Source organism: Apteryx mantelli, chromosome 10 (genome assembly GCF_036417845.1).
Source record: "Apteryx mantelli isolate bAptMan1 chromosome 10, bAptMan1.hap1, whole genome shotgun sequence".
In the NCBI taxonomy this organism is placed as follows: domain Eukaryota; kingdom Metazoa; phylum Chordata; class Aves; order Apterygiformes; family Apterygidae; genus Apteryx; species Apteryx mantelli.
In genome coordinates this window covers 2,086,260-2,113,592 of record NC_089987.1, presented here as the reverse complement: position 1 = coordinate 2,113,592, position 27,333 = coordinate 2,086,260, and the positions used below count along the sequence as shown (strand labels likewise).

Below are 27,333 nucleotides of genomic sequence, written 5' to 3'. Positions count from 1 at the left end.
ACAGCATTCCTCCATGCCCATAAAGGTTCCCGATCTTTAACCCAAATCTATCCTTACAAAAGCATCCACAGAAACAGGACTTTGGGAAGAAGTGAGCTTCCAGTTCATTCTCAGTGGCCCAGCCTTTGACTCCAACTTCCCTCACACAGGGACTGCAAAAACTGCAACTCTTCTGCAAAGAGCCAGCACGCTCTTGGATGCTTCTCCAGTAATAAATAATGCATTTTCCCCTGCCCAGGCTACAGTTCACAGGCTTTTATCTCTCCTGTTGCCATATGCTGCTCCAGGGATCCCTGCTAACCCCCTGACATTTGCATCTGTCCACAAAATCCACTGCACAGCAATATGTTGCGTGTCAGGAAATCCCACCTCAGCTAGCTCCAACAGAGAATCAGTACCTACCATAAAGCTCTGATGCTACCCCACTTTACCTAGCAGGAACAAAAATGCATTAGTTCAGTTTATAAAACACATGTGTAAATTTAATTTAAAGAAATAAACCAAAGTTTGGGATCCCTTCAGCTTGGAGGCATGGATGGGAGCTCTGGGTTCATAACTAACCTGTCAATGAGCCGTCCCTGCAAGATGGCAGGTAAAAGGTCGATGCCATCAATCTGTCTGTCACTTGGAGGCTGCAGTCCCGCCAGGGAGAGGCTGGTGGTGAAGAGATCCATCACATTGCCCAGCTGATGACTTACCTGAAAAATCAACAGAAAAGCACTTGCAAAAAGACCTTCAGTTAAAGCCAAAGTGGAGGAGGCTGGTTTTCACCAAAGCAGAGCGTTGCTGTCTTAATTTCCTTCTCTGCCAACCATCTTTAAGAAAATCTCCCTTTACAGTGCAGCAGTCATCAGCAAACCTCCTACTTAAAAAAAAGAAAAAGAAAAAGAAAAAAAGAGGAAAGGAGAAATCCAGACCCAAATTTCTTCTATTTCCATATTGTTTTCTAGGGAGCATTTGCATTTTGGTTCATTTTTCTCTCTTTCTTCTCACCTCTTTTTATGTATGCACTTATAGGAACATCTTTTTTTCAGAGTTCAATTTCCTTTTGCAAATTCTGAGTTGTTTGTGGTTTGAAAAATCAGCACTTAAAACAAGCAAAAAGTCCTTGATTCCCTCACCAGGTCATCTCTGGAGTCCAGAATACCCTGAGAGAATTCCCAGAAAGCACAAGAATAGATGGATAATAACAAAAAGAGCCTGATGACTTCATCGGCAAACCATTTCCAACAATTCAAGAACTGTAAAGTTGTGGTATTTTTAGTATATATTTTAATAAGGCAGAAAAACATCTGGCTTTGGCTCCAAAGGAGATCTGCAAGTTCTTTTACTTTAATTGGAAGACATAGTTATCTCTCTGGTCTTAATTATTTATATTTAAAAAGCCTAAAAAATCTGTTCTGACTGATTTTTTGCTCCCATCATCCTTGTGGTGTGCTGCTGTTATCTGCTGCAGAATGTTTAATTAGCCAGTGACACACTACATTGAAGGAGATATCTACAAATCAAGAGCAAGAGCAAGCACGTTTTGCACTAAGATGCACCAGCACAAGATGTGATATGAAAAGAGCCTTTTCAGCCATACCACTTCTTCTGAGACAAGAAGCCATCTGATACAAAAGCACATCTGTAAAGTACAGAAAAACATTTTGACTGAAATCCAAATTCTGCCAGCAGACTTGCTAATGTCAGTGTGAACATTATGATGCTGGGACTATCAAAGACTTCTTGTCTTTGAATCTTCTTGCTAGTCACAAACAGAGCCCCAGCTTGTGAGCTGATACTAATTACTTAAATACAATTACAAATGATAACATGATAAATGAATCTTTGCAACATGTTGGTTCGCTTGCTCTACAGGAAAATTAAGGGGGAAAATGCACTTTTTTACTGGGATACTAAGTCTTCTCATTAAGAGACTGGGCTGGAAAAAGTGAACATTTAAAGGAAGAATTAATAAGCAAAATAACTGGAAAAAGCAACATGCAGGGAACTGATTATAGGTTTAACATTAAAATATCACGTCACTTGATTATAGCAATTTCAATTTTTAATGGCTGTCATTCATCAGAAGGTGTTGGCAGGAACATGTAATATTAAAAGCAGGATGTAAGAATGCTTCCACAACTCTCATGAAGAAATCAAAGTGCAAAGCTCCAAGCAAAAGAGGAAGTCTGACCATGGAAACTCTTGCTCAGGAAAGCAGCTGGATCAGTTGACCAAGATCAATGGGTCTGGCAAGCCCACCCTCCCCCTAAGATGGATGCTGCCCCACGTCCTGGAGCTGCACCCAGGTGCATCTCCCTCTGGCCTGACAAACACCGACCGCCGGGGAGAACTGCAGCTGGCCGGATCCTCAACAGCCTGCGCTGCGGCAGGCAGTGCTGCACGCTCCTCGCACGGGCCCCTTACGTAGGCTCTTCTCTGGTCTCGGGCATGCACTTGGAAAGGCCTCGGATATAGAAAACGGCGTACGCTCATTCAAACAAGCCATGACCTCACTCCTTGCAGACCTGGATGGCTTCGTGAACCACTGGTGCGGGGAACGCCTCGCTCGCGCTGAAGTCAAGGGGGATTACAAGTGCTCAGCATCTCGGCAAAGATGCTCAGCCCCTCGCAGGCTCCTCTGCTGGCTAATTTACCCGGAACACGCCTGAAGAGCGCTGTGGGGTCAGCAAAACACCACATGCAGAGCTCAGAGTTTAACACAGAGCAGATCTGGCGCACACCTGCTCCCTGACTCCTGCTACATCAGGAACAGGCAGGCAGGCTGGTGTCCGGGACTTTTTGTAATTAGGCCGCTCACAGTTTATAAGGCGAATCCAAAAGTCACTTTTCTTGTTGTCAATCCATTCCCTCGCCTCATCTTTCGATAACAGGCAGCAAGCGGCAATCGCTGACCTGAGACTCGTGCCTCTAATATCACCTAATTTATACATCGCGTTGTGACAATCCTATGGGGCCACCATGGTCTTCTTGCACCGGCCCTTATTAACCATAACCAGATGTAGATGACTCTCTTTAATCATCCAATTACACTTCTGGTCTCAGACAACGTTTTTCCGTGAAGCAGAGAAAACTTCTTAAGGAAATTAAATGCCCATGCCACAGCCACTTGGATTTATCTGTGCTCTGCAGCACCACATTGAAGAAGGGGGAAAAAAAGGTTAATATTTATATAAAACTTTGAAGTATTTTCAGAGAAAAATAAAAAAATTACCATTTTCTCCTGTCAACAGTGCTCTTTCATTCTAGTTGCCTTTCCCTTTTTTTTTTTTAAGAAAAGAAAAAGAAAAATCCAGAGAGGGCAACAGCCCAGAGAAAATAAATAATATATAAAAAAGAGTGAGATCAGATATTGCTCGTATCAGTGAGAAACAGCCGGTATTACGCACGTAAGAACGGATTTTTCCCTCCTCCTTCCCCCCCTTCTTTTTAATAAACTCTCAGTATACACATAACGTCTTTAAGAAAATGAAATCCTTTTGCTGTGGGCCACGTCGCTAGAAGAAATAGTCACCACTGCCGTTATCAGTGCTTTCAAGCTTTAACTCTGAATCAAAGGTGACAATTAATAAAGTCGCCCCTGCCAGGAATGGAAAGGAGGAAAGCTAAATATTTGAAACTGGGTGAACAAATGTCAGGGTGTTTTTAAATAAAATCCTTTTACAGTTATCACAGCGAGCAGACCTGATATCCCTGTCTAATTCAATTTCAATTTGCGCCCCATGGGAGATAGTGAAGAAAAGGTTGCAGTGCTGTCTTTGGGTTGATATGTTCTTTTCTCCTTCAGGAAGCAGGCACGAGAGAGGAAGGGGAGGAGGGTGAGGGAACAGAAGAGGAGAAGGATTCAAATACCAGCAGAATATGATTCTTTTTTTCCAGCTGGATCCTTCCAGAAGGCAGATGTGATGTGGGGAATGTTGAAATGCTGATTTGTTATGAATTCACCTGGAAAACATAGCTGAGGAGGAAACTGCAGAAAGGCTGTTTGTGTGTGAATAAATATGCCTGATGAGGCACCAGAATTAACTGAATGCTGATGCCAACAGCAACATAGACTCCCGAGGCACCCTCCTCCCACACTAAACTGTAAATTAGCTGATTGCACCAATTAACCTAACCTCTATCAATATCTCCCTCAAGAGTGTTCACAATCCTGTCACCTAATTTCTTTTCTTTAAATAAAAAGGCGCTCCTTTAAAAAAAAAATAAACAAATGCACTCTTTAATAAAAGTAAAAACCTATATCAATGAGATTATTAATAAACTGCCGGACCCCATCAGCGGGATGGGTTGTGCCTTCCAGCCGATGTCTGGATTTCACTGGCCAGAAGGCTGAGGCAATAGATGCAAGTCCTGTTTTTCTGGCTGCAGTTGTGCCAGCTGAAACGGTCACTAGCCCTCCACCTCTGCTTCAAAACGTCCATGACTGGAGCTCACCGCCTGCACTGATCTCCCGGCTGAGCTGGCTCGCAGTTGCTCCCTGACCCATCTCACTCAGAAGGGTCAGGATGAGTTCAAACAGTTTAAACAGAAGGTCTTTGCTAAACCATCTGATTTTAAGTGAAATGTTAGGGAACAGAGCTAGTTCCCACTCCATCTCTATCAGACGGAAATAAAAGTTGCCTTCATCTGCAGCTGTCTGGTTCACGAGACAGCCGATTTGTGAGTCTACACCGGTCTCCCACAGGGCGCTGCTGGAGCTCGGTGGCAGACTCGTAGCTTAGCAGAGACTCCTGGGAACCACGCTGGTGCAGGAGGTGGGAATTTGCCCTTCAGCTTTGTGTTTGGCACTCCTGAGAAGCTCTTTGCTTCCACCCTGGTTTAAGATTCCTAAGCCTTTGTTTTCTTCAGTTCTTTTGAAAAGAAAGAGCAACGAGAGACTTTGAAGCAGTTTTTCCTTATTTTACAGTTAGTTGGACTGAGCAGGACTTAGACTGGTTTCAGCTCACAATAAAGATGATGTTGAACCTACAGACTTCATAAGATACCAAAAAAAAGCCAAAAACATAAAAGAAAATATATAGCTCTTCACCCACTACATCCAAAGAGGCAGTTATGAAGCAGTAACTACAGGCACCCTATATGCCAGCATAACGTGAGCTACATGACACAAAAGCAATGCCAAACCTCTCACCTGCGGTCAGTGCTGCTCTGGGTATCAATGCTGGAGCCTCGATGGCAAGAATACAAGCAGAAAAGACATATAAGTAGCTATCACATATTTACTTATCAGTAGCATCATACGTGGGTCCGACTCAGAGCAAAGCAGCACAACCTGGGGACAGAGCTCAGAACAGCCTTCTAAAGATACCTAAGCGGAGTCCAAGAGGATATCTGGGAGCATAACACCTCTGGGAGTCATGTCACCTGCCTCTGCAGACATTTAGCAGACAGCAGCACGAATTGGAGCCCAGGATAGGAAGGATTTAAAGTTAAGCACATGCTTAAACGCCGAGGATATCAACGGTGATGCAGGAGGGGATCCTCAGCCGCACACCTGCCCGATAAACCTTAGGCGCACACCTCAGCTCGCTGAGCAGGCGTCCCTGCGCATGCATGCGCTTGTGACAGTAAGGCACCCGGTCACCACGCTCACATGTGCAAACGTGTTAATTTTACACAGAAATGGCTCTTCACAGAAATTCAGCTGTGGCCTAAAGCAGGAAGCCATGCATCCCAGCAGACTGAGAATGTTTTTCACCACATAAAACTTCATCATCTGCTACACTACATGCAAGAGACTATCTGTGAGAGTGGTACCAGCAAGTTATAGCTAAAAAATAAGCAAGCACAAAGATTTCTCTACTCATGTTCCTAATTATCCTTAGAGTTACTACAACGGAAAGAATTTTTAAATTTGGTATTTACTTGTCCCCATTTATAATGCATGTTTACTTTTAGCACATTATTCAGTTTGGACATGGAAAACAAAACAGTCAGCTTCAGTTTCATGTTCTCATACGTTAGCCCAAGGCTGTTGTACTTGGCTTGTAAAGGCTTTATGGAAATGTTTAAATTTAAACAAAAAGACTGTTTTCATTTCCAATTAAAAAAATAATAAAATATTCCTAGTAGGTTTTGTGAACTCTTTAAAAATGATGAAACCAAGCTACCTTTGCTGCCCTCAACTGCAGACCTAAGCCATCTGATGGCATCCTCCTAAATGTAAATAATAAATTATTATTATTCTGCCTCAACTAAACCACTGAAAAGGAATGCAACTTAGAAAAATAAATGTTTGATTTATGAATAGTTTGTAGTCTTAAGCACAGTGCCCAGTTAATGAAGTATCACTTTCTTCAGGGATAAGAGATGCTCACAAAGGGGAGGGAATCTGTATTATTTACCCTGAACCCTGCCTGCAGAAGAATTGATTGCATCTTTCTTTAATGAGAACTGGGACAACAGAGGCAAATATTGCCACCTGAGGATTATTTTGAAGTGATCACATATGAATTTGTGTACAGGCAGGAAAGCGCAATATTCTGGTATCTAGACCTCCGTGAGTGGACCTGTTACCAGACACCAAAGCGAGAACTGTGAGGATCATATCGCCGGATACTTCAGGGTACAGAGTGCATGTGGGCAACATGCTCCTATCCTAGACCAGGACATACAATAGCAATGTGTCTTTGCACTCCAATTGGTTCAAGTAAGTAACCCACTAGAAATACTGTGGTCCAAAAGAGTAAAGAGTTTAAATAGACTAGAAAGACAAAAAGAGCAGGTTGCTTGGAGTTCATAAAAGTGTTGATCTTAGACACTCTAGATGCAAATTTGCAATAACTAACAGGAATGGCATCATTCTATAGGGGCAGCATTCAGCTCCTTATTTAGATAGGTGTTTGGAATGACAGGTGGGACATGTTAGAAATCTGACCCACAGTCCACTGAATCCAACAAGAATCATTCCATCCACTTCAGTCTGCTTAAGACTGACCAGAAATTGTTAAAAGCATATACTCACCTCTCCTGCAGGTATATGTCCAGGCCACCAAGCAATAGCTGGCTCTCTCATGCCACCTTCAAAGGTGGTTTGTTTACCACACAGAAAACGACCATTGCTTCCACCTAGAGAAAGAAGAGAAGCCACAGAACCTATGACATGCCAATATAATATTTCAAAGAGACACTGTCAACTAGGAAATTTTTAGACTAATTTTAAATGAATTTTGATTTCTGCATGAATCCTTCTTCAAATAACATGTCCAGAGTTATTTTATTAAAATATCTTTTTACGATCAAATTTTAGGAGTGCCTTTTTTCAGCACAGGGAGAAACTGACTGCTAAACACAACTTGCTATTAACAGAATAAAGAAGAAAAGAAAAAAACAGAAAAGACTTTGCTGGCATTTTCTTTCTCTTTAGGTGTGTTAACTGTTGTTTGTAACTAAAGGAAATCTGACACTTTCAGACAGGAAGTAGCTTTTTTTTTTGATAACCCTTTTAAAATACTAGAGCAGTATTAGATGCAGATATGCAACTAAGAAAAATAACTATACATTCCCTGAATGTTTACTCTCAGAGATAACAAGTGATTTGCAGGAATATCCTGGGTTTTTAACTCGGCATCACAGCTGAGCTTACTGAGGAACAAACAGGGAGGTCCCACAACTGATTCCAGGTCACACAAAGGCAAACATAGAGGCTCAGCTGGAATCAGAACTCAGGATACTCCCGGATTTGCGGGCAAATAACCACTAGACAGTCTGCCTCCAAACAGAAAAGAGTTGGTTATAAAATCAATTTGCAATGACTCCATTTGAGAGAAACGATCATTTAAACAAAAGAAAACCTGTGAAGTCATGCAAGTACTTTTTCTCCTTGATATTTTTCATGAGAGCTAACAAAAGAGGGACTCTTGAACCCTTCCCAATTACTCAGAAATCTCAAATACACATTTAGCAGATGGAGAGAGTAAAAACACTGCTAAGTTACTATGCTTGGACCTAAGTAAATTAAAAATATTCACCCATTGACAGTAGAGCACAAAGTGGAAATGCAAGCAGATGAACAGCCATACTGGGTTAGGCCAAAGGTCCATTTAGCCAAGGATATCTTCTCCAACAGTAAGCTGACTCTAAAATTGAATGCTTTGAACTTTGAGGCTTCTCCTAACCGCAGAAGGGACAAAGGGAAAACCCCAGATGCAGGTCTCTTTTTTTCCCCTCAGACATGGAGAGTGACACTTTGACTTCAATGCCCCAGTCCAGGCTTGTTCATCTGAGACTCACCTTGTTTAGGAGCTGAAATGAGAGCAGCCCCATTATCAGAGGTGAAAAACACAAAAGTGTTCTCACTGATACCCAGCTTCTGAAGATGTTTTAAGATTTTTCCAACGCTATCATCAATTTCTCGCACAGCATCGCCATACCTGAGACAGAAGTAGATGCAAAACATTAAGGCTCAGAAGAGGAAGAGCCCCACACAGCACAATGCACTGCAATGAGCCACAACGCTTTAAGTGGACACAATTTTTACCTGTGCTGCAGAGAGAAATAATTCGCTTATGCATCAGGTACTGTAATAAAGTTTTCCAGTGTCACTGCAAAAACTCATGTCTCTTATCTGCAGAGAGCAACTCCTCTTGGATATTAAGACTTAGAGTTTGTTCAGATCTGGGCCACCCTTGGACAGACACCAGCAACTGAGATAAATTTAACTACAAATACAGGCAAAGCCACTTCACCATAGGCTTGAACCTAATAACATCATTTTGCTTATAGACGTCAGTTTGAAACTGCAGTCTCAGAAGCAAGGTTCACAAAATCTACACAGCTACTCTTTGCTTCCTGTAAACTGCATTTTTGATGCATGCTTTTCTGCTTGCTGTTCTGATTTAAAGGCTTTTAAAACAGGCACTAATCATACAAAAGCCTTCCAAAAATCATCTATGCCACATTGAGCACTTCATTACTCACACAACTGGCAAAGGAGCTTAGACTCCACCTCCCCCCCAACCCCCCCCCCATTTTAGTCACATGATCTTCATTTCAGGTTATAGCAAAAGTATTAAAGAACAATCCAAGCAAAGTTCTCACTAATTAATATATGGTCATATATTTCAGCACACACAAACACTTTTGAGAAATGATCCACATAGCTGGATCTAATAAACATAGCTTTGTTTTTTTGTTTCTGCAGCATGAGGTATTAATTAAAAAAAAAAAAGACTTACAGTCCTCTCTGACTAGTACCCAGGAAATGTTTGGAGGCATAAACAGGAGCGTGGGTAGCATCAATTGCCCAGTATAAAAAGAATGGCTGTTGGCTGGCCTGCTGCCTGCTAATAAAATCGAGAGCTTCCTGTAAACAACAATAAAAATGAATTTAACAGAATCATCCTCTGCCATCTAAGTCTCTCCACGAAAAGGAGCAAAAAGTCACTGTGGGTTAAAAAACAGTACTAAAAATGACAGTACCTGCAGGTAGATCTGAGTCAAGTTGGCTTCACCTGTCTTCAGATCAATTTTGAAATCTTCATAATATCTTAAGATAAAACAAATCAGACAGAAAAAACAAATTCAATCTTGAGGAATATGCAGCACAAAAAGGCTTTTTAACCCCATTACTTAAACATGCAGGTCACTGTTACTTCTCAGCAAAAGGGCAGAATCATAACTTACGTAACCAGCCAATTCTCTTTAGACATTAAAAAGAATGTCACTCTTATTTTTTCTTATGGGAGAAAGCAGTGAAATGAGTAGATCCAAATTAATGATGGCTACAAGATTTGGAAAAACCTGAGCCACCAGTTTTTCACTGGGAACAGATTCGTATGCAAAACTGACTGAATACTGATACCAATACAGGTAGCAGTCTAAAAACTGGATTTAATCTCACGCTATCAGAATAGGGGCAGTATACTTAAAAATCATATGATGCTACTTCTTGAATACGGAGCTGTTCGATACCCGAGGAAAATTTTCAGAAGTACACAAACAATTTCTGGGAGATAATGCAATCTTGGAATCGGAACCTGGGCTGCTTTGAAAATGCTCGAAAAGCTGAGGTATCTTGAGACACCAATTAAGCAAAGAATGGAGGGGGAGGGAAGTGCTCAGGAGAATAATAGGAAGCGAAATAAGATGATAACAGGCTCAGAACTGAATAGGCAAGAATGGTACGGACTGCAAACTTGGAGTCTAGAATGGTGTTACACAAACAGACCAAAGGTTATTACAAACAGGAAGAGAAGGAATAAAGAGGTCTTTCAGCAGGGAATGGAACCAGCTTCCAAGAGCAGTAGTGGACTGAAATCCTCACAGGAAGTTTTTAAGGCATAATTGAGTAAGCAAACATCTCCAGGAGGTAGTCTAGAGCAGCCACGATCCCTCCATGGTCCATGGGCAACTTGCAGGTTGGCCTTGACACTCAGACCTTTATTAATCGCCAGAATCAAACATATTTAGCTGGCCTGTTAATCAGCCACATCTGGCACACCATACCCTGCTGAAGTGTTCTCTAGCACATAAGGGGATCTTGGGCTCTCCTAAATCCCTTTCATGTGCTGGGATTTGAAGCCTTTCAAACTGCACTGCATACCAGGGTAGTCAAAAATTCAGAGGTGCTACCCTGAAGTCCAGTACTAAAGCAGCTGGATTTTAAATTTAGATGATAAGTTGGAGATGAGAAGACAGAATTCCTGCAAAAAGGGGTTTAGGAGTATAGAATACGACCCATCCAACTAAGCCTGCAACTCTGATTCAGAAGCAGCTTCCGTTTTCGCCAACCCTTTTTCACCGAAATGGTTTGTTATGGTAGCACTTGTCTTCCAGCATACTAACGTGAGCAGGGAAAGCACAGAAAATAAAGCACCAGCAACTAGGTAATGTTTTTGAAAGCAACTGGCAGGCCAGTGGCTGAATTACCTGCCAATCATCTCCCAGTCCCTATACACAGGGATATTGGGGAGTTCTCTGTTATCATAAGGTCCAAAATGGCAGTTAGGGGATCCAAACCATTCATCAAACCCATGCTTCAGGGGGTGGAATTGAGGCCTGTGACCCAGATGCCTAGGAACAAAAGACATAGGTAAGTTCAAGTTCTACTGCATAGAAGCAAATAATAATCTCATCAGAATGGCATGCAAGAAAAAAAAATCTTTGCCTAGGAAGAAAACCTTCAAGCATTTTAATCAAATAAATAGCTGCAGACCAATGTCTTGAGCTTTCTTATACTTTTTGTTGTAAACAGATCCATGCAGACTCACTTCACAGCTTACATATATATCCTTTCTAGCCGGCTGTCCAGTCTTTGTTTTCCATTATTTCCTTCTATTGGTGTCTTCTTTCATGCTGTCTCAGTGATCCGTACTGATGGACTACACTACCCAAAGCTATTGCAAAGAGGCATATAACGCTCCCCTTAAGGATTCTGATCTATGACAAGTCACTTTTATACTAAGCTGTAAAAACACACTGCAAAGCTCATGAAATGTACCATTATATCTGCATTCATCTTATGGAATTTCATGCTGCCAAAATGGTACAAGGGGACCTGAATGTAAATGAGAATGAGTTCTTTACATGTACACGTGAACATAAAATACATTTAGCTACTCCTGATGACAGCTCCATTCTAGTATACAGCTTAAAAGACTTTCCATCTTTAACTTCAAGATGAAGCTCCTTTCTAATCTCCAACTTCTGGACTGCAAATTCTCCACTTCCTTCATTTATACTATCTTGAAGGTAAAGAATGCCCATCCTCTCCCTGTCTCTACAGGAGATCTTCGTAGCTACATGTCTATTTATCATTCTAGGTTCGATTCACAAGCCTACATCTGCAACCTGTGCATTTTGTGCCATCACCCTCTGCACACTTTCTGAACATAAGGAACATAAAATGTATTACCTGAACTAAAATGATCCCTGGTGTCATTTTGAGCTTTTCCAAAATGAGTTATAACAGAAAATAATCATCATTCCAGCTATGATCACATCTTGGTGATGTAACTAAAATTGCATGTCTCACATGCAGGACTCTCCCCTTTCCTCATTTATATACATGGTAATACAAAGCTATTCCTAGCTGTTTCCACAATAATAGGGGACATGAAAAATTATTTTATTCTAAGAAAGCGCTAAGAGAACTTAAAAAGGAAAATAAGAGACACAAACAAGCTATCAAATAATTACTGAAATGCAGAAGGCAAATTGTTCTCTCTCTCTCTCGCAATATAAAAATAGAGGAATATTTAATGAAATGCAACAAATTCTAAAATGGTCATAGAAAATACTTGACTTGCAGAACATATAGTTAAACTGCGGAACTCACTGTCACAGGACACCATGAAAGGTCTTTGAAAAGGGACACTAAAAGGATAAAAAATCTTCTGCTGTAAAGCTTAAAAAAAAAAATCTTTAAAAACCCTAAAATTCTAAGAGGGAGTAGGATGAGACTCCAATTTAACTACTGCATTTTCTTACACCTTTCTAGGAAGCAGGCAATGTCCACAAATGCCAGAGACTACTACTATACAATATCGTTCCCCAGTTCTGTCCAGTACAACAACTCTCGAGTCCCCAGTGACAGTGCATTGCACATTCATATTTAGTCTGCTTCTTGCTAACAGCTGCAGGTCCTTCCAGATTTGCTGTTTTCCAAATAACTGTCTGGAACCAATCTGTATTTGCATTGTTTATTTCTTTTCCCTGGGTGTATGAATTTACATTTATTAGCACTGAACTGCAACTTATTGCATTCAGCCCACTGATCTGATTCTTCATGGCCACTCTGCTGTTTGGATTTGTGGTAATAAATAATTCACTGTCTTAGGTTAGTTTGCTTCTTTTCCAATTTCAGCAGCACTGGTGAATTCGACCACAATTCAATCACACTTTTCTCTAACTTGTTAATGAAACTGCTAAATAAAATGTATTTCATTACCTTCCTAAAGAGTATCCCCCTTGGTACTACTCCTGTCTGAAGTTTTTTATTAACAATTACTCTGTTAACCAAGCAGTACTTGTCTGCAGTTTTGAAGTTGTTATTTATGTATTTATTTATTATAGCACTATCCCAAACTGTGAATTAACTGTTCAGAGATCTCCAAACTTAATGGGATTTCATTACAGCCCACAAGCTCATTTGAAATTTGAATGTTATAAATACACCAGTTTCAAGTATTACACTGGTTATTCCACCAACAGTGTTTGTTTGGTCCAAGTGCCTTTCAGGTTTTCCCCCTCCTGCCTTCACAGGCATTGCTGAACATTGTTGTTTCAGAAGTTCTTCTGTATCCTCTGCAAAGGTTTACTGTACTCCCATGCAAGTCAATAAAGCCAAAGCAGAAAATTCCAAGGAGTATAGTCTGGTCAAGTCTCTCTCTATCTGCTCCGACCTTCTACGCTAGGTGAATGGTTATCGATGTAGCTCTGATATCAATCCAATTGTCTTCATGTGTCTGCATCTCTATTTGTACGCGAATACACCTCTACCCCCCCAAAAAAGTTTGCACAATTTAGTCTACTCTATCAACAAAAGAGCAATATATAGCAGGGGCCAAAGATAAAAAGCATGTAGGTGCTGAAGGCAAGTTTCAACAGAACACCTTAGCATTTTTTTTTATTAAATTAAGTAGTGTGGTACATGGATGAAAGCCCAAGGAGTTGAAGTGTTTATATATACATGAATTATAGTATGTATTTATAATGATAGCACTCAGTTCTGAAATTAATCACAACAGGGGAGGAGAGCTACCACAGATTTCTAAAGATAGACATCTGAGCTTCAAGACATTTTTTCCTCCCAACTCTGGTTGTCCTCCTCCTTCACAATACATACACTTGAAAACTGAATCTTAAAGCAAAAGATCTTAAAACAAGTTTACCATTTGCCAATGATCTTATTGATGTATCCTGCTTTCTTTAGCAACTCTGGAAGCAGTAATTCAGAATCTGGGATTCCTCCTACTATATCCTGTGGAGTGTATGCTGTGGAAAACAAAAACATTCTTTCTGACTCTTACAAATATTAGGGCAAACAGCTAATGGCTACCCGTGATTAGAAGGATTTTTTAAGCAGATCAGAAATAGCAATTAGTTTGATGTTCCAGCAATATCACTGTTTAGGAATCTAATTCTCCGAGGCCAAGAGATGAAGAGAACAAGTTGATTCAGCAAATACATGTCTGAAGCCAAGAGAGATCTCCACCCACTTCCACACCATGGCCAACAAACAAAAGGGGCTGCTGGCACAGCATGAAGGTGAAGCCCTTGAAAGGGAGGTCATAAAGAAAGCAAGTGCTTTAGGAGTGCATTGAAGTTGTTTGGCTTTTATCCTGCAAATTTGCTTGATATTTTCTAAAACAAAGGCATTTTCCTAAATCAAATGACTGATAAACATGACTAGGTTGCAGGAGCTGAAAGAAATGGTACCACTCACACACTCAGCAGTTCTCTGGCCCTTGAGAATCTAAGATGTGACTTTGGTCAGCAAGGATATAGCCAAGCATGCTTGCTAATACACAGTGTGAATTAATACGTAGCTGCTGATTCTTGCCCAAGCATGTACGGTCTCACATGGCACCTGTCATTTTGGAACCAGTCACAGGAACTAAAATGAACACAGGGACATTATGAGTTGATACTCTTCCTTGGAAGCACCATGGACATGATGGTACTACACAACTGCCCTGGCTAACCTAGTTAGGAAACTGGCTGATGAATAAACCTGTAAGCAGCTTGTACTTAACCTAGGATGTTAATGGTATACCTCACATGACTTTCTGTCACCAGACATCAGCCAGCCTACCCAGAGGAACCACATCTCAGCCAACAGAGCAAATGGATTAACCATCCCTATTTATGCCTCGTCATTTGAGGAGGTTTTCTGCCTTTAGCTCGATGAGGGGGAAGCAATACATTTCACGCTTATTACCAGCAGTTAACATGGTAATCTTCTTGTGCCACTCTGGAGGATCCATAAAGGAAGATCGCTGAGCAAAGCCTCTGTTCAAAGCAAAACTTCCTACAAAACACCAAGTAACGAAGAGAGAAGGCAAATCTCTAATAAAGGTCATACCGTTTCTGGCATGTGCATTTGTGGTGTAAAAGCCATTCCTGATTGGGAGACGGCCCGTCAACAGTGCTGCCCTTGCTGCAAATAACAACAAAGAACATTTAACTTTACAAACACACTCTGCTTAAGATTATGGCATTAAGGCTGAGGACAGCGCACTGAATGACTGATCACTCACATGAGAACAGGTACAACTCCCTTTCCAAGTGAGCCATGGAGATAACCAGGTTCTGATATGACACCCTCAGAGTTATTCCAAGTCAAACCTGATTGGAATTTAGCCCTTCTATTAAATTAGTGTATCCACTGCTGAAAAGTAACTACTTCCAATAGGAAATGTAGCAGCCATTCTGTATCAGTAATGATAAATGGAATACCTAGCATATACATTTAAGAGGAAATCATAACACAAATTGATTACAAACTAAGGTTAGCTTGCCTGAACAAAAGTCATGTAAGAGTGAACAAAAGAAGCTGTCCATCCTTGACAATAAAAATCAGGGCCTGACTGCAGGAAGCATTTAGGCAGATGCTTAGCTTTAAGCATATGCTGAAGTACCACTGTAGTTAGCAGGACTTTAGAATATTTTAAATGCCTTTTCCGAGGAAGGACAGTCATTAGCACATTGACAAATGATTTCCTAAATGAAAGTCCAACAAGAAAGTCCTTGTTTCTCATTTTTGTTTTGGTACTTGGTTGCCAATCAAGTTGGAAAAAAAAAAAAAAAAAACAGAAACAGCAATAAGGATAAAAAATAATCTGTATCTCCCAGACGCAGGTGCTTCTTTTATCTCTTGTCTCTTCCCCAAGAATCTTGCAAGCCACCAGAATCAACAGTAGGACACAACCTGCTATTGTTCCTTGCATGAAAGTCTCACCAAAGCCAACAGAATCAGACAAATTATGTATTTTTTGTTCAACAACAATTTAGATACTGTTTTGTCTGTTAACCCCAAAATAATAACGAAGAAAAAGAATCAGTGACTGAGGCTGGAATACTAAAATGGAATATTTAAAAAAAATCCTTCAGCTGGACTGATTTGATGACCAAAACACTGCTTTATATGAACTAAAGATCGTAAGCTTTCCCCTCGAAAAATAAATAAAAGGAAGCAAAATAAAAGATCAAAGCACCAAATGCAAACTCTGCCCTGAAGGTAATCACTGGTTTGGTTGCTAGTTCATGTCAGATGCTGGCAAACATCCCAATCTTCTCAGAAGGTGGCATTCTTATATGCTAGTTTAAAACTCAAGTTTACTTACACGGAGAGCAGAGGGGGTTAGCAGTATAAAAATCCAGGAAAAGCATCCCTTCTGAAGCCATCTGGTCTAAGTTAGGAGTTTCCTTAGAAGGCTCTCCAAAAGCTCCCAAATCACCCCAACCCATCTGCAAAAAGAACACACCAAAAGATGTATAAGTACTTTTACCTTTCGATAAATGACAATGCTTCTGGGCCCAGATAACATTTTTATTTTATCCCTTCATTTCTAAATCTTTATAGTGCACATCTCTCTACTCAGGGAGTACTTCACAAATGTGATAAAAATTATCTTCCCAAACCCTGTGAGGCAGAGAATTACTCAATTTTTCACTGGCAGATGGGAAACTGAGGCACACATGAGACTAAATGACTTGCTAATGGACACAGAAACATTAGTAGCAGCACTGGATAAGAGCCCTAACATCTTCACTCCTACTGCAGTGTCTGAAGACTGACCAGTGCACATGTGCCAAGGAGGCAGAGGAATGATACACATGATATGCTCAGTGCTGTACAAGCGTTCAGTCCCTGGCTACGTCGGCCTTTGTGTTGGACCATTGACCCCAAGTCCCTCTCTCAGTCATCTGCATCTATCTATCTATCCATCTACGTATATATAATTAGTAATGCAAGGAAAAGGTCTAAATTCAAAAGCAGTGCTGCAGGAAAAGAGAGAAAGCGTGTATTTTAGAAGTAAGCTCTTGAGAAAAACCTGCCGGAGGCATTATATGTCACTGCTTATTTGCAAGACAATGATTTCACCCTGTGTCTTCCCCTAATTCAGCGGGGTCACACAGCTCCTGACCAGGAGGACCAGAAAATTGCCATCATGTTGTCTAAATTCATCGCTGAAAACTATTACTGGTAATAATACAAATAAAACTAAGTGACTTAAACAGAAGGTTCTAGAAGAGAACTTAATGAGCAATTAGGCACCATGGTTGCTAGAGATTATATTGTGCTTTTAAAAAGGCAATAGCTTTCTTTAATACAGATGTGTATCAGGTGAGCAACTGATATGGAGGGCATAATGTATCTAGAGCTTTAGAAAACCATCTGTCTGGCCCCATTTGAGAGTCTAACATTAACACTGCAGTGATGCAGCTTGGAAAAGAAAATTGTTGGAGAGCTGCAGAGCTGGTTGTTGAAGTCTGAGTGAAGAAGCAATTAAATGGTATCACATACCACTAGGATGCAGAATTAAAAAGGATTCAACAGGGTCACCTCCGAGTTCTCAGTTCTTCAATATCTTTATCATCAAGAAAGAAAAAGAAAGAAAGAAAGGATACCGTGTTGCTCTAATTCACACACAGTGAAGGAGTTACAGAAATTACAGAAGGATCAAAGGAAAAAGACCATGGAAATGTATTTTTAATGAATAGTATATAAATAAATAAATAGTTCACAGAGGCTCCAGTCAGGATCTGTGCCTCATCACGTCTTGTGCTGTACTAAGGCTTCTAGAATGGGCTAATCACTGTCCCAAGGAGCTTTCATCTTGAAAATTATAAATGCTGGCTTGGGGGGAAATATCCTTGAACGGGAAATTCAGATAGACTGCTCGAGGCTCAACTGGCTGGAAAAACCAGGCTTACAAGGTAATTATCTTGTACAAGAGTGTGGAAACACTATGAAAACAACAGCCAGATAGTCACGTTGAATTGTCAGAAGGGAGCCAAACAGGCGATAAGAGCTTGCACACCCTTCTAGTCATACGCCCACCCTCATTAGTTTTTCAAGCAGCTTAAAATGGCACACAATGCATTTCTATTACAAACACACCTAAAAGACGACAAGAAAATATTAGAAGTGAAGCAAAACAGAAAGATGCCAGCAACTTAAAGGTCATGTTGGAAACACATACATTTTCTTACCTCTGTGGCTAATACCACCAGAGTGGAGAAGAGAGCGAGTTTTCAGTTGGAAAGAGATTTGTGATTATTTTTGCTCTTCAAAGCATTTATTCAATTCAGAAAGCAAAAGTTAATGGAGCTAATTAGCTTTTTGTTTAGTTCTTAAGGAGGCAAGTCTACGTTTCTAAGAACCTATTCTGAAATGTGTTGGAGTTTCTTTGTCTATACTTGTAGCTGCACCATACTGAGGGCTGCTACAACTGCATCCATTGCTGGTATTAGAAGATATTGCCACAGTTATTTTTGTAAGTTACAAAAACAAGTCTTAAGTTTAGAGTGTCTCTATTAAGGTTTGAAAAAACAAAACATCCCTCTTCCCAACACTGTTACCAGTTAGTGAGTGGAATCCTTCACCAAGGACAGTGGGACTAATTGCTCAATCATTATGAATGGACCAGTAGATAAGATGATTAGACCTCTAGATAAGGTATGGAGGTGTTTAAGTACTGACTCCAAAAGACTTGCGCATAGGCTTGACTTTATAGATCTGGAAAGTCTCTTTTTTTTTTTTTTTTAGCAGGACATCCACAAACAAGGAATAAAAAGAGGTTTGCGTTAATTCTGTAATGCCTCTAGTGTATGTCACCTAGGGCGGCTCTGCACTAAAGGAGGGGCAGGAAACAGAATACGCTGGGCCTGGGCCTTCCTTTTCGATTCACCACTTTTTACATAAATTCTGGAAAGGACTTGAGAAAGAAAGCAACTGAGCATGTCGGTTTTCAGAGCACGTCTGAAAGAGCACAAGCTTATTAAAATATCCGTGTAGCATGCTGCTGAATCTGGAGGCCATGCCACCTGGAAGGGATCATGCATGAATCCAGAAACCAGGCCACCTAGAAGAGATTGTACGTGAACCCAGAAAGCATGCCACCTGGAAGGGTTTGTACGTAAATGCAGAAACCAGGCCGCCTAGAAGGGATCGTACATGAATCCAGAAACCAGGCCACCTAGAAGGGATCGTACGTGAATCCAGAAACCAGGCCTCCTAGAAGGGATCGTACGTGAATCCAGAAACCAGGCCACCTAGAAGGGATCGTACATGAATCCAGAAACCAGGCCGCCTAGGAGGGATCGTACGTGAACCCAGAAAGCATGCCACCTGGAAGGGTTTGAACGTAAATCCAGAAACCAGGCTGCCTAGCAGGGATCGTACACATCAGGGGAAGTACCGCTCAGCAAGAGTGAAGGGGACAGCGCTGTGGGGAGCACAGGGGGGCAAATAAATGTGTAAGACACTCTCAAAACATGAGTCTTGACAGGCCTGTCAGTGGCCCTGGACGTGGGCTTAGGAGGGTGCCCAGAAAGAGTAATTTGCAGGAGGCTCACGGAGAGCCAATCTGAGGAAATCCCTATTTGAAAACCGCTGCTTTAGCACCGGTACAGGCTCTGGCCCAGCACGGGCGTCGAGGATCCCGTGAGCTCAGGGGCGACGGTGGCAGCGTCTCTGCAAGGCTGCACGCACCACGCGAGCACGTTTCCCAAGCACCGTTCCTGGCGGCCAGCCCAGCTCGCCAGGCGCCGGCACTCGAGGACACCCCGCACTCGACTGTGGGAGGCGCAGGGCCACCGCGGGGGGGGGGGCAGCCACCACCCCAAATGTCCTCATCCTCCACCCTGCCAGCACCCCCCAACGTCCCCCCCTGCCTACAAGGTGACTTTTCCCCAGGGAAGTGTCCCCTGCCCCCAGGCACCCCCGAGGACCGCTCCCTGGTGACAATGTCCCCCCCACCCAAGGGGACATCCTTCTGGTGACAAGTGTCCCCTTCCCCCCCAGGCGGTGCTTGCCCAGTGACAACATCCCCAGCCCCCCCCCCAGAGGACCTCGCCTGGTGACAAGTGTCCCCTGCCCAAGGGGACACTCCTGTGTGACGCGTCCCCTGTCCCCCCCCAAGGTGACAAGTGTGTTCCCCCTCCACCTTTGACGACCATTCTTCTCAGTGACAAATGTCCCCTCCCCTTTTTGGGGACAACCCCCCGTGACGGGCGTCCCCTCCCCCTTTGGGACACCCCCCCCCCCCGTGACAAGTGCCCCTCCCCCCCTTTGGGACACTCCCCCGTGACGTGTGTGTCCCTCCCTCCCCCCCCTCCGGCGAGGAGCCCCGGCGCGGCGCGGGCGGGCGCGGCGCACTCACGTCGTCCATGAGGAGCAGCAGGAGGTTGGGCCGCGCGGGCCGCGCGCCGCCGGGGCCCAGGGCCCAGCACAGGCACAGCAGCGGCAGCAGCAGCAGCGCCCTCGCCATGGCAACCGCCGCCCGCCGCCGCCGCCGCCGCACGCGTCACGTGACGGGGCGCCGCGCACGTGACGCCGCGAGGGGCGGGGCGAGGGGCGGGGCAAAGGGGGCGGGGCGGCGGCCAAGATGGCGGTGTGCATCGCCGTGATCGCCAAGGAGGTGGGGCGGGGCGCCGCTGTGGGGCCGGAACGGGGCGGCGGGGCTGGGGCCAAGGTTGTGGGGCCTGAACGGGGCGGCAGGGCCAAGACTGAGGTTTGGGGCCTGAGTGGGGCCAGGTTTGAGGCTGTGGGGCCTGAGCGGGGCGGCAGGGCCAGGGTTGAGGTTGTGGGGCCTGAGCGGGGTGAGGGGAGCAGAGCTGGGGCTGTGGGGGCGGAGGGGACCGAGGCAGAGCCGTGGCAGGTGGGGGGGAGTGGGGCAGGCGCTGGAGACAGAGGTTGAGGTGGGCAGGAGCAGGATGGGGGGAGCTGGTTCAGCAAAGGCAGGGACAGCAGCATCCTGCTGACCTGCTGCATTGGAGGGGTTTTCCTCGGAAATCCTGGGACGGTCCGGTGGGCTGGGGACGGGCCCGGCTGGGGTAAGGGGTCACACCAAGCTGTGAGGAGGCCTGAACCTGGTGTGATGCCTGTGCAAACAGTTCTGTTGCCGCTGGTGTACAGAGCCAGATCTGTTCCACAAATGCTGCAAGATGTAAAGTGCTGCGATGCCTTTGAACGTAACTTACTCAAAATAGCTTACTTCTGACGGTAGCAATACTCGGCGTGAAAGCGCTGAAGTGGTGCTAGCCGTCGCTTACAGAAGCGAGCTGCTCGTGCTGGTTAACAGAGTTGTTGTCCTCTACAGAACTATCCCTTGTACATCCGAAGCATTCCAACCGAAAATGAGCTGAAGTTCCACTACACCGTGCACACTTCCCTTGACGTTGTGGATGAGAAGATCTCTGCGATGGGCAAGGCTCTTGTAGATCAGAGGGAGCTGTACCTGGGGCTCCTCTACCCAACAGAAGACTACAAAGTGTATCTTTCCAGCGCCTGAGTGGCTCACTCCCCTTGTAGTCTTGCCTTCTTTCTTCTCTCCAACTTCTAATGCAGTTCTTAAACTAAGGAATTGAAGGACTAGGCTTTTATGTTCACCAGGGCTCCCCTTCTAGCATGTATCAGTGTGTTATTTAACATTGCAACAGTGATATCAAAGGTAACGAAGGGTGCCAAAACAACCTTTTTGTCTTTAACAGACAAGTGGCATCAGCTGTGTTCGTTTCCTAGCTCAGTGGCCTGCACAGTTGGCTGTAGCAGCCTCAGAGAGAGAGAGAGAATGTGTTTAAAAACAAACTTGTGAGAAAAGGCTGAGACCAAGGGAGATACTTCAGCTATTATGAAAAGTTCAATGAAAACAGTTGGTTTCAGCTAACATGCTATAGTTGCGAAAGCCACAGAAAAAGAAAAGAATAAGTGTGAAACAAAATATTGTGTCTCTTTATGGTTTATGTAAACTAAGATAAAAATTATATAAATTACTATTAGTCTTGACCGATTTATGTCAATTGAACTGGTGTTGCACTGGAGTCAGTGGAACTATGCTGTTTTAAAAAGCTTGGTATCTTTTGCCTGTATTGCTTGAACTTACTTTGCTTTATTTTAAAGCCTTGGCTTCAGGTGGTGACCTTTTTTTACCTAGCATAACTGTCCTTAGGCAGATATTGACATCTGACATTCAACAAGTCTATGCCTGGGCCATGCAAGCGTGTATTTATATGGTCTTTACTGCAAAGGCCTCAACAGGGAGAATCTGTCTTCTTATTTGGTGCCACATTGAAAACATCAGCACAAAATAGACAGACTCATTCACTGACCACTTTGTCATGTAGAGGTTCAGGTTCGTCACCTTATTTAGCAACTGCTTCATTGCCCAGCTAGTGGTGAAAAAATTTACCTTCAACCTGTGTGTTGTTTTGGCATGCAAGGAAGTGCAATGCCTGGTTCATCTAGATTTCACATTTCATAAACTGGATTCTTTATGCTCTGCTTAGTTAAAACTGACTGTGACTAGGACAGAGCTTAGACTCTTCTAGTAACCCTAGTGAAAGTAGCAAGAGTATGAAGGCATCTGTGGGTCAGCTCTGTAGGTGTCTAAATCCCATGCATCTAGCCCAGCTTCTCTAAAATAAGTAGTCCAGGGCCACAGCTGTTCCAGTGTTTTTAAGTCACAAAGTTGATCATTTAAACTTTCTTTGGCTTTTTGTGTCTCATTGAATCCCATGGATGGAAGATGTCTGCTGTAACAAACCTGATTTCTGGGTTTTTGTAAACTGGCTGTTAATTTTTGAAGTTCCAGATCACACTGGCTGGTTTTAGATGATCTCTGGGTCTTCAGTCTCTAGCGTGTCAGAAGCAAACTCCTTAACAGCTGTGCAGATACGGCTACGTGACAAATTCCAAGGTGAAGTTTGTTATGGTGGTGGATTCTTCAAACACAGCACTTCGAGACAATGAGATCCGCAGTGTAAGTGCAGGAAATCAGAATGCAACTAGCCACATCAGTATTTTTGCTACTTCCACTTATTCACAAAATGCTGAGAAGCCAAAAAAGTTTTTTAATTTAACTACAATCCCTTTTCAGATGTTCCGAAAGCTGCATAATTCATATACAGACATAATGTGTAACCCTTTTTATAACCCTGGGGACCGTATCCATTCCAGGTAAGTAGGCTGACCACACAATCTTTCTGAGCTTTGTTACTTTTTGGGGACTTGCAGGGCACTTATGATGTAATAGGACCAAGAATGTAACCCCAGGGGTTGGCCAGTGCAGATGAGGGTGCTGTAACTTCTTAAAAGCTCTGTTCTCTTTGGGCCATTACTGCATAACAGAAAACTCTCTGCTATTCTCATTAGAAGCTACACTGAACTCTCTCTCTCGCCTCAGAACTGGAATTAGAAACATTGACTCAGGAAAATAAGAGATAATTACCTGTTTTACTGCAACATAGGTAAATAGACCTGGTTAAATGGTAAGCAGCAGCAGTTCTCCCAAGTTTATCTTTGAGTAAGAACTGATGGGCCCTTCAACATGCATAAATCCTGATGTTTGAGGACTGCTGCCCCCTGTTTCTCATCTGGAATCCCATAGTGAGTTTTTGTAATGTTGAGAGTTTCTACTGCCTAGGCAAGAACAACTTCTTTTACACTTTGCTGAGGTCACATTAAGACCTGTGCTTATTTCAGCTTAATACAAGAGTCATTGTTTACTTATGGAACATGTTATAGATAAAGAGTGAAACCACACATTCAGCCCTGGGAAAGCCAGCTTGTTAGCCAGTAACAGGCATTTTTGATATTGTAGAGGAGATCTGGTGTGCAGAACTGCATGCTTCCTTTAATATTGTTTTTCCTTCCTTTCTTTCTCTAGGGCTTTTGATAATATGGTGACATCCATGATGATGCAGGTGTGCTAAGACTCTGCCCATTCTCTTCTGAATGCGAGAACATACCCTGTGTACAGGAGCATGCCTACAAAGTGATGTATATATTGTCTTCCTTCTGTGTAATATATTAAATTTATTCTGTGTAAAATAAACTTGATGCTTGCAAGGTCTGCATGCATTTCTACTCTAGCAAACCCGAGCATAGCACAGAAGTTACTGTTCAGCTTTGGTTTTGCCTTCAGGTAATGTGTAAGAGCCAGCTCTTCCTTAATAAAGGCCAGCCACATCAGATAGGAGGTTTGTTCCCTACAGAAATGCATGCAGCTGTGCTCCTATGCAACCCTCAGATGTTTCTCTAGAAATTGGGCTTTGTATAACAGCAGTCCCTGCTGTGCTTATGATTAGAGCAAGGACAGCTGCACAAGAGATAGCTAAGAGATTATTATTGGGATCAACCTAGATTTCAGTCAGCTGAAAGGCACAGATAGCAACAACTGTTCCTCAAACACTGGTGCTTCAGAGCAGTTCTTCTAATGTAGGTGCACATCAGCAACAAGTAGTCATACTGCTGCTTGCCAACCCCCTTAGCTGCTGCTCCAGACAGTTCATTCTGATAGGAATGTTATGAGCAGTGCTTACTTCAAACATATTTGGTCTTTGTGCCATTTTTCCTTAGCCAGGACCACTCAGATCTGTGTACTTAGTCCAGTAGTTCTTAGAAAGAGGGAACAGTGCATAGGTCAGGCAAAGGCTCCAGATTTCTTTACAACCAGCCCCTGTTCCTGTACTCAGAGCTCTGCCCTGGCAGACAGAGCAAACAGCTGGTCTCTAAGTACTACCTTGAACATAAGTCCCACACTGATCTTGCCTTCCTGGGCAAGATTTTTTTGGGTGACTCACATTTGACAGTATTTCCCCTTATCACTTTGCAATGGGCTATCTGAATGAGGTGCTCTTTTTTAGCAGTATTTCTAGGCCAGGTCAGGGAGCACAGGTAGTGCTGTTGGGATAAGTCCATGCCAGGAGATTAAGACATCAGGATCGCACAGCTGCCTGACTCATCCCAAACTAATCTCTTAGCATCTCCTCTCACTGCAGCTCCCTGCTGTTCTAACTGAAGACCACCAAATCAATAGCAGGTATTTATACAAAAAATACAAAGCAGACAGGAAAAGCATATACACATTCCAGCTTCTTAGTCACTTGTGCAGTACACTAATACTACAGGAGGCCATGCAACTACAGCCAAGTTCAGAGATAATGCAGGCCACAGGTGCTAGCAGCTCCTCAGTGCTTTGCACACACCTCCTGCTCCATGTGCTCTTTCCTGCCGCACACTGCCTTGCTCCTGTCACCTGAGGTGCTTAGGCAGCTGCCCAAACACCTTCTGCCAGATTTTTAAGCTGAAGCAACTCCCCAGAACAGCTCACTGCATGCACTCTTGGTGAGAAGGAAGGGCAACCTAGCACACTCCATCACTATGAGGCAGCAGTCTATGCTTCCAGCAGCTAATCAGTTAAAACACACACAAAACACTTTAAAAAGCTACATAGCTCTAAAGGATACAAGAATCCTGGAGAAAGCCAGGTCAGTGCCGTGTCAGCTCACAGCCGGTGTGGTCTCACTGTAGATGAAGTTCACACAGCAGGATCATTTATTTTAAAAATAAGTGACATTTACAATACCTTTTCAAACAGAACTTAAATACATTTACTCAACAACAACCTGTCAAATAATGGGAGATTAAAGCATTTGAGCCTCTCCCACCATCTAAACAAGGCACAGCTGTACATTGCTATTCTGAAACATTTCCATATAAAAGTGTTCACTCTTTTCACTTGCGGAGACTGGAGTTCAGCATTTCCTCTTCCACAAGTCATTACAGGGCAGTCCAGACACTCAAAAATAGTTTGTTAAAAAATTAAGTTTCAAGAATTTACAAAGCCTATTAATGGGAAGTTTAAAGTCCTACAAAAAGCCAATTTTACAGTTTGAGCCTAGAGGTAGCTTGGATCAAGAAAGCAAGGCCAGCTTCACCAGCATGGTCCATGCTGCAGAAAGTGCAAAATCAACACATGAAGAGTTAAGGCACCAAGCTTTAAAAAACCCCAAGGTACTAAGGAAAAAAAAAGTCAGCAGGAGTTTTAGTCTGGCAGTGTCCCTTGAGCTGTGAAAAGCTGCTTTAGGAGTCAGTAGTTGCATCTGTTGCATCTGGGTTAGAGGAATCCTAGACAAGGATCCTGAAAGATTAGGGTGAGAATTACACAATAAAATTTATTTTAATGCAGAACTTAACACAATAACATTGTTTGCTGGTTTTCCCAGCCCACCTCTTTTAACACAAAATTTTCCTTTAAAAATGAGCAGTTTGAGCTCATAAAGACAGGCTCAGCAGCAAGGGCAGGTGCCAGGCAGCACAAGTTCCCTACTATCAGACTCCTCCTGTGTGCTTTATCCCAACCCACTAGTTCAGCTGAGGTTACACTGATCCCTAAACAGGGATCCAAACCAGGAATGGTGGCAGGAGTAAAGAGGAAGATCAGAGCCAAACTCACCACAGTGGAGGCTACTTTGAAATGCTGCTACTGCTAGAAATGAAGCGAGACATGTTAACTGCACCCCTTGATCCCAGTAACTTTGCTTCTGAATAGAAGTGTGGGGGGGAAGGGGTTGCTGACAACCAGGTCTTGGGTAACCACAGCAGACAGATAGATGCTTGCAGAGAAGCAACAAGGGATGCTTTTTCCCCATCCATGAGATCTTAGATATGGAGCAACAGCAGCAAGCTAAAAAATAGACCCAGAAGTGTCTCACTCAATCCTCTTTCCAAGAGTAAGGTCAGAAATGCACAACACTGAGGAAGCCTTTGCCATTAAGGGAAAGCTCACCAGCAGCCAGACCTACAGCTGCATCCCCAGACCTTCTCCATCATATTGGGGGAAGAAAACAGTCTTTGGAAAGGTCTTTAGGATCTTCCTATGGGCACGAGAAGTCAGCATCCAGATCCTGCAGAACTAGCTGGCAGAGCAGGTCCCAGAGAGCAGAGCGGAGGGTGCTTTGCAGCCCGAGCAGCAGGACAGGGCCAGCTGGACCTCCCTCGCTGCGCCGCAGGGCGGAGGGCATTTCTGACACCTAAAGGCCAAACCCTCAGATACGGCCCTTCTCTGTGGGAGGGGGATCAAACTGATGGGCTGGGAAAGCTCTTCCCTTCCCAGGATCTGGGTGCTCTCTCTGGCAGGAATGAGCCTGCTTTCAATAAAAAAAAAAATGCAATCTCCTAAGCAAGCCTAAGGTGCCCCCTTCCCAGGAGGCTGCCAGGGATCTGGCTGAAGCGCAGGTAGAACAGATCGTCTTCCCTTTAACAGCTCGGCACTCCAGCTGCACAGCACATGATTGCCTCATGAGTAATCCTCACAGCCAGGCAGATGGTGTTTTAAAATTAATCTTTTTTTGGCTTGGGCAGTTTTTTTTTTT

General features: G+C 43.2%; 2 protein-coding genes across 2 annotated transcripts in view; one reads left to right on the top strand and one right to left on the bottom strand.

Annotated features, from left to right (window-relative positions):
- GALNS (galactosamine (N-acetyl)-6-sulfatase) overlaps positions 1-20,469 on the bottom strand; it is a 50,020-nt gene extending 29,551 nt beyond the window's left edge. Inside the window, exons 1-10 of the mRNA XM_067302362.1 lie at positions 20,340-20,469; positions 16,296-16,419; positions 15,035-15,109; positions 13,842-13,944; positions 10,879-11,022; positions 9,430-9,496; positions 9,186-9,313; positions 8,242-8,381; positions 6,974-7,077; positions 562-698 (exon numbers count right to left, since the gene is read on the bottom strand). Of these exons, the coding sequence (XP_067158463.1) occupies positions 562-698; positions 6,974-7,077; positions 8,242-8,381; positions 9,186-9,313; positions 9,430-9,496; positions 10,879-11,022; positions 13,842-13,944; positions 15,035-15,109; positions 16,296-16,419; positions 20,340-20,447 (1,130 nt within the window). The 5' untranslated portion in view covers positions 20,448-20,469. The remainder of the gene's footprint in view (positions 1-561; positions 699-6,973; positions 7,078-8,241; positions 8,382-9,185; positions 9,314-9,429; positions 9,497-10,878; positions 11,023-13,841; positions 13,945-15,034; positions 15,110-16,295; positions 16,420-20,339) is intronic.
- Positions 20,470-20,551: 82 nt separating this feature from the next.
- TRAPPC2L (trafficking protein particle complex subunit 2L) lies at positions 20,552-24,025 on the top strand. The gene is made up of 5 exons (XM_067302355.1): positions 20,552-20,597; positions 21,279-21,451; positions 22,850-22,937; positions 23,055-23,134; positions 23,844-24,025. Exons 1-5 carry the CDS (start codon positions 20,565-20,567, stop codon positions 23,887-23,889), a joined length of 420 nt encoding a protein of 139 aa, XP_067158456.1. The 5' UTR covers positions 20,552-20,564; the 3' UTR covers positions 23,890-24,025.
- Positions 24,026-27,333: the final 3,308 nt, after the last annotated feature.

Excerpts from the sequence above, each read along its gene's own strand:
- TRAPPC2L (XM_067302355.1), top strand. The coding sequence starts at position 20,565 with ATGGCGGTGTGCATCGCCGTGATCGCCAAGGAG. Across the intron at positions 20,598-21,278 it reads TCGCCGTGATCGCCAAGGAG|AACTATCCCTTGTACATCCG; the intron begins GTGGGGCGGGGC and ends TGTCCTCTACAG. Across the intron at positions 22,938-23,054 it reads GAGACAATGAGATCCGCAGT|ATGTTCCGAAAGCTGCATAA; the intron begins GTAAGTGCAGGA and ends ATCCCTTTTCAG.